The sequence below is a fragment of the Trachinotus anak genome, unplaced genomic scaffold (assembly GCF_046630095.1).
Source record: "Trachinotus anak isolate AG129_WGS33_773 ecotype Australia unplaced genomic scaffold, CSIRO_AGI_Tana_v1 ptg000012l, whole genome shotgun sequence".
In the NCBI taxonomy this organism is placed as follows: domain Eukaryota; kingdom Metazoa; phylum Chordata; class Actinopteri; order Carangiformes; family Carangidae; genus Trachinotus; species Trachinotus anak.
This window is the reverse complement of record NW_027273863.1, coordinates 19,289,741-19,308,015: the sequence shown is the minus strand read 5'-3', so window position 1 is coordinate 19,308,015 and position 18,275 is coordinate 19,289,741. Positions and strand designations below refer to the sequence as shown.

At 38.1% G+C, this 18,275-nt stretch overlaps 1 protein-coding gene across 3 annotated transcripts in view; it reads right to left on the bottom strand.

Annotated features, from left to right (window-relative positions):
- The window catches only part of LOC139628660 (extended synaptotagmin-2-like), a 51,534-nt gene that overhangs the window by 30,325 nt on the left and 2,934 nt on the right, over positions 1-18,275 (bottom strand). For all 3 annotated transcript variants that reach the window (XM_071490563.1, XM_071490562.1, XM_071490561.1), the window contains exons 3-6: positions 5,028-5,069; positions 2,391-2,525; positions 974-1,050; positions 437-509 (exon numbers count right to left, since the gene is read on the bottom strand). In XM_071490563.1, coding sequence (XP_071346664.1) covers positions 437-509; positions 974-1,050; positions 2,391-2,525; positions 5,028-5,069 — 327 coding nt within the window. The remainder of the gene's footprint in view (positions 1-436; positions 510-973; positions 1,051-2,390; positions 2,526-5,027; positions 5,070-18,275) is intronic.

Genomic DNA, 18,275 nt, shown 5'->3' with positions numbered 1-18,275 from the left:
GATAATTATATTATATTACATTATATATATTATATTCTCATTTATCAAGGAATTGGTGCAGAAGAATTTACTATTAGCTGTTTTACATTATGAAAATTAACTTTTGGACTACTGGTTGGACAAAAAAAAATATCTGACAACATCACATTTGGCTCTGGGAACTTGTTTGTCATTTACAATAAATTGATTTATAAAGACATATTGACTATATGAGAACATAATTGTTAGTTGTAGTTAAAATTATTTTATTTTTATTTTAATTATATATATTTCTATGATCCATTCACTAACCTTTTGTTATTATGTGATTATTATTTTACAAAACTAAAGCTGCAACTGGCAATTTTTTTTTATAAATGTATAAAATGTCAGAAATGTCACAAGTTACAAGATCACAAAGTGGTGTTTTTAAAATTCCTTGGTTTCTCTCCCACACCTGTATACTTTTGATTCCAGCTCTGCAGTAGTATTTCTTGATGTCCACATCAATCTCTGTGTTCCCGACAAAACTGAAAGAGAGATCAAGAAAAAATGCAATTAAAAGATTCACATTATCACGTGAAAAGACAGGGAAGAAAGAAAGGGAATGGAAACTGTAGATATAAAGCACCATCATGGTGCCATGTTGTTTTTGTCCAGAGCAAGAAACAGCAAAAACACTTTTATTCTAATCGGATCAAATAAGTAGTGAAAACCAGAAACAGATCACTGAGCCTTTTTAAAAAATGAAATCCAATATTCTGGTTTTAAAGACTTAAATTATTCAGTAGAAACCATTGGGATTGCAGCTGGGAACTACAGATGGGATAAGGAAGTCATAAAGTATTGATCAGCAGACTAACACATTGTTGACTTTGGTCTTTTAATTGGATTGTTGACAATAAGAAAAATATAGATTATTATCAGCCTTATCCTTTAGAAATTAGAAGTAGTCAGTGGTTGTGGGATGGTTTGGTGAGAGGTTTACTGTTACCTGATTTGCAGGTCCATGATGACCTGCCTCTTGTCCACGTTCTCTGTGTAAACTTTCACCCCGTTCACTCTGAGTGGCTGCAGAGACACAGATATGATAAAACAGGTACAGGTGAGCAAATCTCTCTCAAAGCTGACCCAGACTCTGGACTAACCCGCTCAGATCACCTGCATATAATGCAAATATAACAAAATCTGGGTCAGCATGTGGTTTAAGTCAGAAAAGAAACAAGCAATAGCTCCGACTGAAAATCAGAGTCACTTACCTGCTTTTGTTCTCTGGAAAAGAAAAACTAATAGAAAATAGAAAATTCAGCTCATGCAAGTCCTGGAGGTTCAGCAGCAACAAAGTAGACAAAAATAGAAACACGGCAATAAAAGATCTAACCACCTACAATTTAAAAAAGCAGCACAAGCAGCAGAGTTAAAGGACCACACTAATAACTGTGCATGTTTCAGCACAAAATGGTGAAAATAAATAACACTTCCCATTACTGCTAAACAGTTTCTAAATCCTACAACAGAATTTCATATTTAAAAATCTACCAGATACTTTTCTTTATTTGAAGTGTTCATATCCATAAGAAGATATAATTGCGGTTTAAGAACCATAAATCATCTCAATGTAGTTTTACATCTCCTCTCTCAGGCTTCTGTGCTGGTCTTGGGGCATAGCTGAGAGTGGTGACTGCTTTGCGGTGACATCAAAGTTACAGAAGTCCTGACAGCTCGTTTTAAAGCTCAGTTTCTGAAAACAGGCTGTGTGCATTTCTCTGCGGACTGAGGCTTTGTTACTTTCAGAGTATTAATATAGAACCTAGACCTGCTTTATACTCAAAAGAGACATGGACATCTCACTTTATACTATACAGGACCACTAAATTACTGGTTCCAGACTCGGTCCCAGGACTAATGCAGTTAAGTGGACTCAAAGGCTGAGAACATCTTCTAAACGTCTGTTTATGAAATGCTTTTCATTTGCCTACAATACAATTTCTTTGTTTTTTTCTTAAAAACCCAAATATAATGAGCGGGTATTGATAACAGTAGCAACTAACACTTTCTTGGAAATAACTTTAAGAGCTGTACACTCTTTGTCAAACAGTATTATATGTACCTCGGACTCCCTGGAGAACACTATTGATACTGAGTCTGAATCAACTTGCAATTTTAATTAAGGGTTTTTGTATTTATTAGTTGTCTGTTGTCTTACGCAATTTTTCACCTTAAAAAAGTACAGAAATACAACTATACCTAGTACACCTAATAAGGACAGGAGTAGTTTTATCTGTTTGTTGTGTCGTTTAGTTGTAGGTGTTACACTCGTCTTCTTGTCTTGTGTTGTTTTGTTTCTGAGCTTTTGATTCATGAGTGAAGAACTACTTTACAAAGCAGAATGCATGTTGCTGTCTCATCACCTTGTCACCCATGTCGATCTTGGTGAAGCAGAAGGAGCTCAGATGAGGGTTGGCGCCCTTCACCGCTGGCTCGATGGTCTCTCTGAACAGCTTGTCCACAAACTGGCAGATGAATGGCCACATCTGCTTCACCGTCTGACGGAGGAGAGAAAGACGCAGAAAGAGGGAGGAGGAAAGAAAGAATTAGAAAAATTTGTGATATCACATGGTCTATACCAGGCTGAAACTGCAGCCTCTTTCTTGACACATGCTGGGGAACAATGTTCCTTTTCCAAAGTGTCATCTTTTTCCCTTATATAAATGTACAAGTTCAAAGACACTTTTGGCCTTTCATGAATGAAACTACATCCAGTTTCCGCACAGAGAACACATCTGTTTTTCAGTTTTAACATTTTCTGTAATGAGCACATTACAGGGATCCTCATCAAAAATGTTTGTTTTATGTTAACAATTGTCAATATATCTGCTCTTTTAGACTTTTAGACTTTTACAGTAATAAAATCTGCTGTTTATCCTCAAGCTTAAAAAGCTGCACTGTTCAGCAGCTTCTGGAAACTCAATGAGTCTCGTTTATTGAGACAATGAATGAAACGATTAACAAATCAGTTCATTATTCACATCCACTCACTGAGATGTTTTCACTGTTTATGCAAAGATGAGAAACTGTTTAGACAAGGATTTCTTTTATAAATCTAAATTTAATAAATGTCATCAACATATTTATAATATGCTGTTCCTAGAGCTGCAGATTATGAATTGTGATGGATAAAAAATATTGTTAATTATTGGTTTATCTTTTATTGTGCCACAGCCACGTACTGGCTCTGTAAGAGCTTTGAGTTTAGAGCGCTTCCTCCTGAGTCTGTCGTCTGCTGCTCAGTGACCCAGAAAAATCTTTGAGAGGCGACAACATGAATATGTATGAGTAACCACATAGGAATGTTCTCATCGCTGATCGTCACCTGACATAATATTTTGTGGTGTGGTCCCTCATCTGTTAGAAAACTAGAATTACCACCTCGTGGTTGTATGTCTCTGCCAACCAGTCAAGATACAGGTAATATGGGTTGTGTCTGAAATCACTCACCCATTCACTACTCCTTACTTACCATCTAATGAGTACTATGTAGAGGCCTATGTAGTAAGCTCATGAAAAAATAACTTTCAGACGCTACATAGGTAATTTTCTCTATGTTGTTGTTCTTTCTTTGTGTGATATATTGCTTGGTTAGTGACCACTGGATGGTCTAACTAAACTACTTTTCACAATGCATTGTGGGATATTATGAGTCCTGTATAGGGTATAATAATTCTCACTATACATCCGGACAGCACCAGAGAATGGTGAAATCACTATATAGTGAGCAGTGAGTGATTTCGGACACAACAATGGTCTCAACTTTCTGCTGCTGAGTTACAGTGTTGACTAATGGTCAGAGGTGTTTTTACAGAACATTATGATGTCACAGTGAAGTTGACCTTTGGCATTCTTGAGATATCACATGCATGGGAATGGGGCAGATGGACAACCCCAGCACATCATGCCTCCAGCCCTTGCTGTCGTTAATGAGGATTCAAATGTAGATAAGCTCCTGGTTTTGATGCAAAGTCCCTTTAAGTAATTTTAGTAGTTTTTTTTTTTTTTTTTTTTATGGTGTGAGTTGGTTGGAAGGGGCATTTCTAAACTCTTGATCTGAATCTGACTTTAATCATATTAAATTTTTTAATTTAATATTTCTTATGCTAAATATAATTAGAATAACTGACGAACTGTCACTGTCACTGCCACCACGGTTGATCACTACTCTCCATCCTAAATTGGTGAGTAGCCAGTCAGCTGGAGCTGTCTCTTATCAACCCTTCACTGATAAATAATGGTAATTTAATGGAAGCCCATTTTGTCAGTAAAGTCAAAAAGTCAAAATTATATCTAAATTATAACTATTTTGATTTCCTGAGTCAAGATTGTGATTAAAAAGTGAAAAAAAGAGATAATAAGTAAAAATCATGAAATAAGTTAAATTTGGCCCAGTAACTGAAAAGTTGCTGGACCAAAACTATGAGATAAAAAGTCATTTTGACTTAGCATGATTTTACTTTTTTATTATTTATGACTATGTTTTTATTTCACTGGCTGATGAGCTTCCATACATTTCTGTGCTGTAGAACAGCATAAATCTTTCCTATTGCTCCTTTAAATCAAACTCTCTGCAGCTGTAAAAAAACATAAAAGATAAATACAACAAAAACATCACTGCGTCAGATCTGGATATTAAAACACTATCTTCCTGGTCATCCACATCCATTAAGTTTTTACTGGAAGTACTTTATGTGTCGACATTAACGGTAAGTGATCCTCTTCCAGGTGCCAGATTCTCTCTCTCTCTAGTTCTCTTTCTATATCTCTCTACTACTCTCTCTCTCCTCCATTCTCTTCCATTTCTCTCTCTCTCCAAGGAGGTGGCGGCACTGGGTCAGGGTCTGTCAGAGCTCCAGATTCAGATCCTATTTATATACACTACCTGTCTGCCTGTGCTTGCTAACAGGCTAATAGCACCTGATGTAATATAGAGCAAACTAGTGGGTGAGGACAGAGAGATGAAGTGAGTGTATATCTTAAAGTGTGTGTATATGTACCTTATTCAGCCACTCCACTCTTTCCACATCTGGATAATGGACCTGGGATTAAAGACAGAAAGACAGGAGTTAGAATCATGATTTAAATTCATACAGAATTCCCATGAATATACATGATTTTCCCATGATTTTTTCAGACATGACCGGTTTGGTGTCCACTCTTTCTCTTTTGACATTAGTATACAGAGGTGGTAGCCCCCTAATGTTTACACTGTTGTTTTTTGTAACGGTAGGTTTACGAACTTGATCTTGATCTGCGTCTCAAATGGATCACTGGTCATGTTGCTTTCTTTCTATCTTTTCCCTGTTGATTTACGTCATGGACTGAAGGACTAGTGTAACAAGAGTTTAGAGGTCTTGCAGCAGTTACTAAAATAATCAGTGTCAGCGCAGAGAGTAGAGCTGCAACCGTCCACTGACAGATAATCATCAATAGTCAATTGTTAGAAAATCAACTATTTAGATAATCAATTAATAGTTTTTAAACCAAAAATGCCAAACATTTGTGAGTATTTGTTGCTTTTCTTTGTCATATGTTATGGGAAATCAAATGTCTTTGGGTGTTAGGTGGGGAAGTGATGTAGTTTTCAGACATTGCTGGGCTCTGCTAAGTTGTGAAGACTGTTTTTCACTATCTATTCACATTTCATAGAAAAAAAAAAACAGCAGATAAATTGATGATTAAAATAACTGCTAGATGCCACCCTATAGACAAGGACCAAATCAATACATTCTGTATTCTTCTGGGTGCCCCTGTTGTAAAATTCCCATTAAAGTTGAATTCTGTAGAAAATTCTTCAAATTTCCACTCCACCCCTTACTGAAATATGTTTTTTTATATTTGTTCAGCTATGACGGAGGGTTATTTGCAATTAATGTAAAAGTTGTATAGACTATTGTACGAAGGTTGGTTAGGAGATATAATGTAAGGTCAAAAGTCTGAGGCAGTTATTTCAGACATGCTGAGAAATATGTCTCTGTCCTATTACATCGCCCTTTTCTTCTATTAGATGCCTCTAGCACAGCTGAAAAGTGACTTCAGCTTGTTTTACTAAGTGCAAATATAGTTTTTTATCAAATGATGGAGCTCTCACTGAGGAATGAATGCTGTGTGCATGAGGATAGTCCTGACTACCTGAGAGGACTCAGTGGGATGCGGTCTGACAGGATGTCAGTGCAGCAGCATCAGAGCTGTTGTGGAGGACTGGAAGTTGAGTGTGACGGACCTGTTACGTAACTGACACACTGGGACGATGCTGCACGAGCACTTAAGCCTGGAGCAGATGCACTTGAATGTGTACTTGTGGATGGGGCCAGAAATGCATTTCATTTAAACACAGACTGAGGTCAGGAGGACCAGGAAGGCTTTCAGCTCTAAACACATGTCCCCATGGGAGCTTCCTCGTTTAAGTGTTTTGCATTTTTGTACATTTAAATGACCAAAGATCAAAGTCCTTTAGCTGAAAAATGAAAAAGCAGATACAACACATATTATTGTAATCTGCAATCCTAAATTATCTCAAACATAAGGTCTGTAAGGAAATTTAAGGAATATGCACCATATAAACATAAGTAATGTAAAAAAATATTTATTCATATTTATTTATTATATTTATTTCTGTTTTTACTTCCATTGTATTAAGCCATGTGCATGTTTTCATTCAACATTTACAAGTTAAGTTTAAAGATACTTTTACTGAAACTGTGTAATTCTAAAATGATAATGTTATAATTTTTTAGAACTACTAATTTTTTTGTAACTATGGCACTTTACGGTAAGAAATGACAGGGGGCTTCACCAAAATTTAAATGATGTTTGGGTCTTTTAACACAAGTACAAGCATTAACCAATTCTTTAACTAGAATTATTTGGTTGTTTCTGTTACTTCAACACAGAAGTAAAATTAATATAATTATGGTTAGTTAAGACACAGGAAAATATTAAAAAATTTGAATTAACATACTGTACGATCTCAGATTTTTTTTTTACAGTATGCTCAGGAATACATTACTGTACTTAGAATTGTAATTATAATGACCATACCCTTTAAATCTGCTAACTTTTATTGTGGCTCAACATGTGTGGAGAGCTTTTCTCATACATGAGGGATGAACATTAAAATAAGTACAGACACACAACAGCATGCTGCATGTTTCTCCATGAGCATGCAAGGTCACTTTGTCTCACACAAACATAGCGCATGTCGCCCCATGTGACACATTACACCGTCCAGGAAACACATGCTGCGCGATCCACGTGGACATAAACAAACAAGCTCACACTGATGACGACATCAGCATCACGTGGTGTTTTTTACTATTTTTACGACACTGACAACAAAGTGTTGATCTGAACTGGGTTTAAACATGTGGTGATGGATTTCATGAAGCAAGACACTGTCTGATGACCCATTTATATTTAGGTAGCACACATACAGCACTGTATGGGCCCCTTTCTTGAGATATCCAGATTAAAATACTGATGATTTGATACGAGAATCCTGTGATCTATTGACGTTATTATCACATTTTAATGACCTATACTTAAACATGATAAAATATGAATAAAAAAAAAAAGTTTGTACACAAAAAAAGAGCCAATCCAGATTTTGAAATACTGTGACCAAAATAAGAAAAATCTCGGACTATTAGATCATATGATATTTAATCTGACGTTAAAATGGGAATTTGACATTTAGACACTGATGATGATGATGATGATTCACAGCACACTCATATTTATCTCGATATCCTTTTGGGGAGAACTTGAGGGGTAACTTAATCCAGGACTAACAAATAAATTATCAATGTTGCCATGGAGACAGCAAACACAGTTAGCTTAGCCCCCTTTTAGGTCTGTATTTGTTTACACTTTGGTGAATCTACATCATGAAAAGTCAGGCTGAATTAATGACTCGCACTTCCTGTTTTGCACGGTAACCATGGACACACAGAAAACAATCACTGGAATGAAAATCATGAATTCTACTTATTTTATTTAATTTTATTGTGACTTTCTGTGTAGGGCTACAATTAGTGATTATTTAAATTATTGATTGATATGCTGAATATTTTCTCAATCGATTAATTGTTGACATCAAGATAACCATCAACAGTAAAAAATGCCCATCACCATGTCCTAGAGCAGTGGTTCTCAAATCTTTTCACATCAAGGACCCCCTATATACTGAAACAGACCACAGACCCCATTTGTTAAGATTTTGTCCAAGGGTCCACCATCTAATGAGAATTTTGCTTTTAGATGTTTTATTACATTAGGTGTTTGAAACCCATGACCAAAATCGTCACACATTCTGTCACTGTGTTACTTAATAGATCTGGATGGAATTATAGTGAAAATAAATTATTCCTCTTTTTGCTAGGAACCTGCTAAAGGACCCCTGGAGGGTCCCAGACCCTGCTTTGAGAACCACTGTCTTAGAGCACAAGGTGAAGTCATAAAATGTTTGATCAACAGCCCAAAACCTACAAAAACATTTGACTGACACCGATGAAGGACAATGAAACACAGCAAGTTCTCATATTTCAGGATGTGGAACCATGAAATGTTTTGCATTTTTTGCTTGGAAAATGAATTGAACAGTTAACTGATTATGTATCAACTTGTAGCTCTGTTTTACTGCACTACCGCTTGTTTCGACAAGATTTTTCTTTGTTTTACTGTGGACCCAAGGCCTGGAATAAAGTTAGTAACCTGCCTGTGTAAACTGATGGATGTGTAGTTTGCAGCAAGGACAAAATAAAGAGAGTGACTCATTCCAACTGATCCTATCACATGTGCTAACTTGAGCTTGGTCTCTCTGTCAAAACCGTCTTATAAGATACTTTTTCTTTATAACACAGATGTCACACGACTTCCAGTCTAAAATTCCCGAGATACAGCAAGTCAAATTTACCAGCTGCGGGTCCCCAAAATCCAGATAGAGTCACTATACATCACCATGTCCGCCTTTAAGCCGTGGGAACCCACCATGAATAGCATCAAAGCAAAAGGATGAAGATACATCTGTTCTCCAACATGGGTCCAACTTGAGAGGGAAGTCTCAGCTACTGAACTGCATCCAAACATGTAAATGGATTACAAATCATTGGTTGTGTTTGTTTACACTGTCTGTCTGCAAGTTTGTACAGGGTGAAACTCAAGCTGTGGTCTGTGCCTGCTCTGGCCTTTGGGAGGTAATTGCACTAATTACGGCAGGCGGCAACTCTGGTTGCATCTGTGGCAACTTGACAGATGTTAAACGAAAAACAGTGGAGTTGGAAACTGAGAAAAGAATGAATAATCTGGCCAAAAAAGAAGGCTGGGACAGCAGTGCAATGTTTTCCACTTTTAGGATAAACAACAGAGAAAGAGAAAGCAGGACTGAGACAGTGAGGTTTTAACAGAGGTGCAGTTCAAACTCAAGCCAGAGTGCAAATGACAGTCATTACCATGAAAGGAAGGAGGTACTGACAAAACAGCCAACATGACTCAGCGTTAGAAACAAAACTGGGGATAAAACTCAGAAAATACGAGCAGAGGAGGAAACAAATGTGAGACAGAGATAAAGGAGAAGGAGAGACTCACTCAAGGCTCCGAGATGAATAAAACAACGGGTAAATATACGATGCTCTAAAGCCTGCGGAGCGACAAAGAAAGGAAACTGGCACATTTCCTCAGTAAACGTTTTAGCGCAACAATGGCACAGCATTTTTCAGAGGGAGGAAGGACTAAGGTTTCCATCTGCTTTTAGCTGAAAATCTGAAAACTTTAGCTCTGTTCACTCTGGCAAAAGAGCGCCCTCTTCCTTCCAAATACAAACCAATGGTTGACGATGCAAAAATGTAGCATGGAGGCCCCCTGATAATCCCCACAGTCACAAACTCTCGAGAGGCAAACAGCTACACCTACAAAATTTTGTGCGGTAAGATCATATGTCAGTTTCATCACCTGATGGTTATGACAAATGAATTCATCATGAAAAAATAGGTGAGAAAAATAAATGCACATCAGGCAGGAAAAATCTCAGGAGAGGCTGCTACTTACTAGCAAGCACGAGCAGCCTGTGTTAGCATGCTACAAGCAAAGGGGCTAATGAAGTTAAGGGATCTGAAAGGGTTTTTGTGTTTTCTTTTTTAGGTATAGGGTATGTACAAGCTAACAGAGCTAACATGGATGACAGGCTTTTTCATTTGTTTGTTTGTCTGTTTGTATATATGAGCTATCTCAGCTAATAAAGTCTGCAGTGCTAACAGAGCTAACTGGTTGTTTGGAAGATTTTTTTTGCATACAGCACACACTTACATAATCAATTTTACAAGATGTGCAACTACTAATTATTTTCATTGCTGATTGATCATTTCATGATTAATTCAACAAAATATCAGAAAATAGTGAAAAATGCTCTTCACAGAGCTCATACTGATGATATGATATTGATGTCATCTAATGTGTTGTCCCATCAACTGTCGAAAACAGTCCAACACTGATATTAAACAGAAAACTAGCAACCACTCACACTGGAGAAGATGCAGCTAGATAACTTTTGGCATTGTTGCGTACATATATGCAGTATTGCAGTACTGAAGGAGGCGTTCGTATTCTGAAGAAGCAAGTCTGCAACTATTATGATAAACGAGTAATCGTTGAAGCAAATGCTAAACATCCTCTGATTACAGCATCTCAATTGTGAGGATTTGTTGTCAAACCAAGCAACGACGTAATGGACGTTTTATAGACCAGATGAAGATGCATCACTGGTGTTGCTGGTTCCGTATACTCCACCAATGTTTCTTTGCTTGTTTTAATTCTACTGTTTATCTCACAGCTGTCCAGATCAGATACTTGAACTTGTAAAATCTTGTCTGATAGTATTTTCTCTGCAGTGGGTGTGTAATATTCAAACTGGCCCACTTGGATCATATTTCATCTGCCTGTAACAACACGCCCACACCAGCACAGACCCCCGCTTTTCTTAATGCAGTCCTGTTTACACTCTGAGTGTCTGGATTCTGCAGGGTCTCTTCTGTGGTATAGGAGCTTGAGAGCTGTCTGTGAAACTGTTTTGGATCAGGAAACCAATCAGTGATCAGTATAGGACTGGAGCATCCCTTTTGGTTTCGCATGTTTGTGTCTCTCTGTGGCAAACATGTCAAGCGGGTGAGACTCACAGTTCAACTATGTAACAGCTGTTTGGAAATCCTAACCTCCCTGTGCAGCCACACCCCCCCACAAAAACCGTGTGTGTGTGTGAGAGAGAGAGAGGTGTGGAGAGGATGAATAATTCTGTTGAGTACTGCTGAAAATGATTAATCTAAACTGCAACGGACAAATGAAAAAAAAACAGCTTTTTCTGTCGTCATCCTTAATCTGTGCTCTGCCACTGCCTGCTGAATAATACCACCTCAGCCTCAGCCTCTGATTGGAGGATGGAGATTCTCCTTGCCAAGGTGACGACATAAACAACATAGATAGCTGCTCAGTCAGCTTCCCTTCAAACTGCAGAAGGCATTGAAAGGTGCGGAAACAAGAAACCTATATGACGAGACGGTTACCCTGTACTGACGTCTATATTTAGGCTGAGAGAGAGAGAGAGGCTGTTGAGGATATGAGGAGGACAGACTGCAGCCAGGAGAGAGATCAGTCGAGGAAACCTGCTCTGTTGTCCTGAGGCTGGAAAGACAGAACAACACGGGGTTTCCATGTATAATAGATTTGATTATACAGCTTGCAACAGTGTGCCTTTAGCTCCCTGAGCGGGATTATACATGTTACTGATATCCTCACTGGATTCAAGCTGATTCACAATATCACAAAATGATATAATTATTACAGTGTTTCCCTTATATCCCTTAGTGCTGCTGCTGCTGCAATGTCATGTAATCACAATTCCATGACTCAGAGGGCAGAGGGCTTTTAATTTGAAACAGCACATCAAGTGGAGACATGTGGTGACACCCTGCAGAGGCAGGAGGGAGAGAGAGAGAAAGACAAGGAAGAAGACAGAAGAGAAAGATTTATATACAGTAAACCCAACAAAACAGTCAGTTTCACTGGGCCCCCTTTTTGTTCCTGGGACTAAAATACTGGTGACTCTCTTCTAAGGAAAGTAACCCAAGTTTGTCACTAGGTGCTTTTTTGGAAAAGCGTTCAGAGCGGAAACAGGATGCAGAGATTTGTTAGTTAAGTGTTTGAGTTGAAGTGACAGGCTTTGTGTCCAGGCATATGCATAACTAGTCATGTGATCAGGAGTTCAACTAAATCTGTGGGGAGGACTGTGATTCAGATCATGATATGATCTTTTGACCAGATCGCCCTCTCACCAATTTTTCTTTTACAGTTTTATATTCAAGGAAACGACACCAGGGTTTATTCCACTGTATTTCAAGAATCCAGTCAAAATGAGTTGATTCAAAAAACTGAACCGAATCAATCAGGAGATCAGTACCAACACCCTGCCTCACTGCTACAACAATTTCCACTCAGCTCAACACATTTAGATGTAAACACCCTCCAATAAAAACTCATCGCTTTAAAGAAAAAAGACAACGGTCCAAACATGTATAGACTGCAGGTAAAAGCAGAACAGAGCAGCACAGGGCCTTTCTGTTCCTCCACATTGTTTCCATTCTGGGCTGTGTAGCAGAGCCCAGCCCTTTGGCACATCAGGGAGGCCACACCCACGCCATGTCATACGAGTACGCTAAGACGAAGAGAGCGAGGAGGAGGAGGAGAGAAATACAGGGAGAAACAGTTACACTGCAGTCGCAGTGACTTTCCATGTCTGTTTTGTCAACAGGCTGATGACAGAGTCAGACTGTTTGAAACCAGGCCGTTTTAACATTCAGCCGTCAGAGGGTAAAGGTTTAGCTGAGTTTACCTGAATGTTTCCTGCACCACCCAGGTTCACACTCACAGCTCTACACATCCACACCTAGAAACTGTCCAGCACAACCACTCCACTGACTCAGACACTGTCACAATCTATCTGCAGTGATGCAAACCTACGTAGAAACAACACAATCGTCCAGACTTGATACTCTGCTTTTCTGTCATCAGGTTAAATGGATAAAAAAAAACAACTGGTACAGATATAATTATTCAATAAATCATTTAGACTGATTTGTTTGCACGTTAAAAATATAATTATCATTAAATACATTAAATAAGTATAACATGCTTTTACCAACATATACTCAAATATAGATGAATTTAAAGTAAACAAAAACTTGTGCAGCTGAAAAGTCCTAAAAGATAAAGGCAACATTTAGAAAGAATACTACAAAATAAAAAAAAAAGATAGAGAAAGAAAGAGGATTAGAAAAAGAAAATAAAAAATATTGATGAATGTTTTGCATACATCAGTAGGGTTGTGTTATCCTACAGTCAAACTGGGAGTTACCAATGTTTGTTTAAGTTGTTTTTTTAAAGTGAACAATGATGATGAACAATCCAAGTTTGAATTCTACAAAACAGCACTTTTGTATCTAAATGGAGAACAAACTGTATTAGGGCGTTTGTTTCTGGCTGAAAAGCACTAGGGACCGCTCATGGGTTTTGTTTCTATGGCAACAATCACCACTGCAATTGTTTAAGTGTCTGGCTAATCTGCTCCTACAGTTGGGCTTTTCTGTCCAAGTGGTGGCCGTTTCTGTCTGACGTATCACAAAGCTCCGGATGGACAGAAACAGCCAAAACAAGCTTTTCCTCCATTTTCTTGGTTACTAACGTGACGAGTCCTGCTGTATCAGATAAAATATCTGGTACAATCACTGAACTTTCTTGCTTTTTTCTTTGGTTATCAGATAAACCAAAATGACCATTGAAAGACATCGCTTCAGATCCTGTCAAATTGTGGTAGATAATTGTTACTGTTGAACTTTTTTTACACGAGATGATTTGCTGGTTAATTTAAAACATACATTAATAAACTATCTAAATATAGCTGCAGCCCTGTATCAATGTCTTACCCAGGCCACCCCTGGGGGAGAGCGTGGATTTGCCTAACAGTGCAACCTTTAATTAGTCTGCTTTGGTATTGCCTGGTTCAACTTTGCTCCACTGTCATTTCTTCTGATGAGGTTAAGTGTGATAAAGCAATCACAGTCAATCCAAACTAGTCCTAAACTCGCCAGTCAACAGCTTGCAGCAGGCATGAAGGTACTGATGAAGTAAACGTATCAAACAAAAGTTGGTGAGTCCCGTTTCACTCTCTTCTCCTTCCCATGTTTCTTGTCTGGATCTCCATTGTAAAAGCTTTGTCTTTAAGCCAGGGAAAATCCTATGAACTCTAAAACAAATGTCAAGTAATATTTCGTACTGCCAACACAGGTCCTCTGTGCTACTGTGATGACAGAGCTAGGAAGGAAGGCATGATTCCTATTTAAATGACCTCAATTCAAAACACTTTGCTGCTCAGCATTAGGATACCGTACGGATTTCTGACTCTGTTGTACAGGAATGTGGTTTTACCATATAAAACTAGCCTAAATCCTGCAGCCTGCATGTGTAAAACTTCCAGACCATTAGTTTACTGGCCTGACCTCATTCCTTCTCAGTAATGCTGCTGTAGCAGACATTGCATCATACCCCAACCCCACTAACCCCACATTCACTATGCTCAGCCAGCCAGCAGGGAGCCTTCTTAAGACTACATTTCACAAAGAGTTTCATACAATTTTTTCAAACGTTCAGATGATCCAAATAACATATGAGAATGATTAAACACATGGAAATGGCCTGTGTCTGAGCAAGATGATAACTTGGCAATATTCTTACGATCACGTTGTTTGAGATGAACTATTAGTGATGTGATGAATAAAATGCTTTTCTCATGATTATGATTCCAGCCAAACTGAGGCCAAACTGTGACTAATAGCTGCAGCTAATTTCTTTACTCTGGAATTATGCTGTTTAGAAAAAAAAACAATTTTAGCTCATGTTATGCATTGCTAATCACATTAAAAGCTTTAAAGGTTGCAGAGCAGATTCTTACTCTGCTCATCTTCCATCTGTCACAAACTTTCTGATTTTCTAGTTTATATGGATCACACCATCACAGGGAAACTGCGTAATCATGGATTCACACACTGAGTTACAGACTGCATGGAAACAGCCATCAAAACAGTGATCAAGTTAGACAGACAAAAATGTCTTTAAGGTCCCATATTGTATAAAGGTAGATGTCCATGTTTTTTTTGATTATAAATCAGGTCTAGGCTCCCTCTCTCTCTCTCGCTCTCTCTCTATATACATATATATATATATATATATATATATATATATATATATATATATTGAAAGTATCAAAGCCACAGTCCACAGAGAAATGCACACAACCTGTATTCAGAACCTGAGCCTTAAAACAAGCCATCAGGACTTCTGTAACTTTGTGATGTCACAACAAAGCAGTCACCACTCTCAGCCATGCCCAAGCCCCACCCATCTAGACCCACCATCAAACCTCGCAGGATATGACAGGATTTGAACCATGAAGGATACTTGTTTCAAACACTACGCTGCATACAGATGGAATGAGCTTCAAAATAACATAAAGTTACTAATTTCATTGGAACATTTTGAAAGGTTGTATGTATCTACAATCATACTTGCACATGCTTTTTTTAATGTGAAATTCTATCTGCTATATCTTTATTGAATCATTTAGAAAATAGCCAGCCAATCAGAGGAGAGGCTCAGATCCATCAACTAAACCAATTGTTGCACACTTATTTTGTCATCAACATGAACGTTTTACACAAACAACTGTATGACCTTGTACAACTTGTACAATGAGGCGAATAAAAATGTTTTATCTTCTGTGTTACACATATCTGAGACATCTCTTTAGATGATGTGCTTATCTCTGTGTCCAGTGATTGTCATGACTCATGGATGAGTCAGTTCCTAGTTAAACTCTGCTGTATACCTTTAAATACATTAGTGAGATAACAACAACAACAACTGAGTGTCTTCATGAATAAAAAGCCTTTACAGATGCGTCTTTTTGTGTCTGACAGCAGTGAGGGAGTTGTGCAGTGTCAGCTTGTCTTCAGAAAGATAGAACTGTGTACCATTACCTCAGACATTCTTGGCCCGCAGCTAACTATGAGCTGCTGCTCACACTGCCAATCAAGCCTCATTCCAGGCATGTTTGCTGAGAGAGCGAGCTGCAAGGAGGCCATCAGCTCTTCACCAAAATCTAGATTTTGGTGATGATCACAGCTGGTTGACTGCTTACAGATATATTCCAGGTGTGGTTCATTTTCTTAAACAAGCCGTCAGGACTTCTGTAACTTTGTGATGTCACAACAAAGCAGTCACTGCTCTCAGCCACGCTCCAAGCCCCACCCATGTGGACCCACCATCTAACCTTGCAGGATTTGGTTTCTTTGAGTGTTTACCTTGAATCTGCTATATTTTTATTTGACGATTCAGAAAACAGTCAACCAATCAGAAGAGAGGCTCTGAGCCAACCTACTGTTACTAGAGCTCCAGAGAGAGGCCTGAGAGAGGACATGTAAAACTACATTGAGATGGTTTTTGGTTCTTAAAACCACAAATATATCTTTTATGGATATCAACACTTCAAATAAAACTCAGGAGAAGTGTAAATATGGGACCTTTAAAATTAACCAACCACTGCAAAGTAAATTTGCCCTGTGTGTGTCGGCATTTCATTCTTCATTCATTGATATGTCTCAAATAGTTAAGAATGATTTGGGTGATTAATCAATTAATCGCTCATAAGACAAATAACCAACCACAATTTTGTTAAAAAATGCAAGAGGTGCAGAGTTGAACTGAGCCTCTAATCACTGAGTTTTGAGGTCAGTGTGACATAGGTGTAGTAGATAAAGTATCTTGTATGAAGGGCACTGACTGATCTGAGTATCTTTCAGGGGTCAAAGTTCATTACTGATTGACTGTTGCTCATGATCAGGAGGACACATTAATCGTTTGACATCCTTTCACTGTTTCTCAGTTTCCCTTTAATCAGCCACACAAAGAGCTGTCAGCCAGCATTGTTTAGTTTACACTTCCAAATGTTATTAGTCACGTTGTGCGTGGATTTAAACATCTGTCACACAGACTTGGTCAAACATGTAGCATCGAGACAAAAGCACACTGTCTCCCAACAAACATTTCAGACAGACAGACACAGTCCCTGCTTACAGCAAAGCTTTTTGCACCGGCCTCAGGGCTGCTGCTCAGAACCATTTTTCTCAAGGTCTGTGTGATAATGGATGTGTTGATGGGATGATCTGTGATGGGAGGGGGCTGTGTTTGGGTTGTTTTGGGTCTGGCTGGCATCCTGCCATCCACTCAGCCTCTCAGCAGTACTCTAGCATCATCATCGATTACAGAAAGTGTTAGTGCAGAACGGAAGCCTCTTTATTACAGAGGCACCGGGGTTTCTGTGTAAATCTCACAAGACTGGGAAAGAATGAACTGTGTTGTTTCCAGGGGTGGAAATATGTCATAATTAAAAGACTATTATATTATATTTCCACACTATAATATATTCTTGCATATATCAAGTGTCACATCTAGAATTTCTTGCTGTGAAACAAGATTATTTACATTGTTGATAAATACTACTACTATTAACAATAATAATAATAACTTAATACATTAATGTGAAACCAAGCCAAATATCATCTGGACATTCGCAAAGGCATAAGCTATTGGCGATCGCTCTGATTATCACTGAGCACCAAGATCATCCATCCATCAGCACAACCGTACAAACTGTCCAAAACTCAAAAGTTACTCAATTTACAATGACACACAATAAAAAATGCAGCAAATCCTCACATTTGAGAAGCTGGACCCAATAAATTTTTGGCAATTTTGCTTGAAATATTACTTACAAATTAATGAACTAAATCAAATAATTGGTTAATCTACTAATAGTTGCTGTTCTAATCTGAACAGTAATCTTCAGTTATCAATCTTTAGAATATTGTTGAAATGGTTGATATGGCCTGAACTAAACTCAGTAATCCTCGGTCGAGAATTCAAACTATGGCAGAACCTATCTAACACTTTACTTAGTAGAGGTGTGTTCAACAGTATCAGCTTCATAAATGCTGCACCAGTGATATTTTAGTCAACTAATGCATTCGGTTCTTAGTAACAATTTCTTGAATAGCAAATCAGTTTTCTCATTATGGGTGTGGCATTAACATTAAAGGTCATTTGAGGAAGGGTTAAGGACTCTAATATACATAAATATTTTAAATATT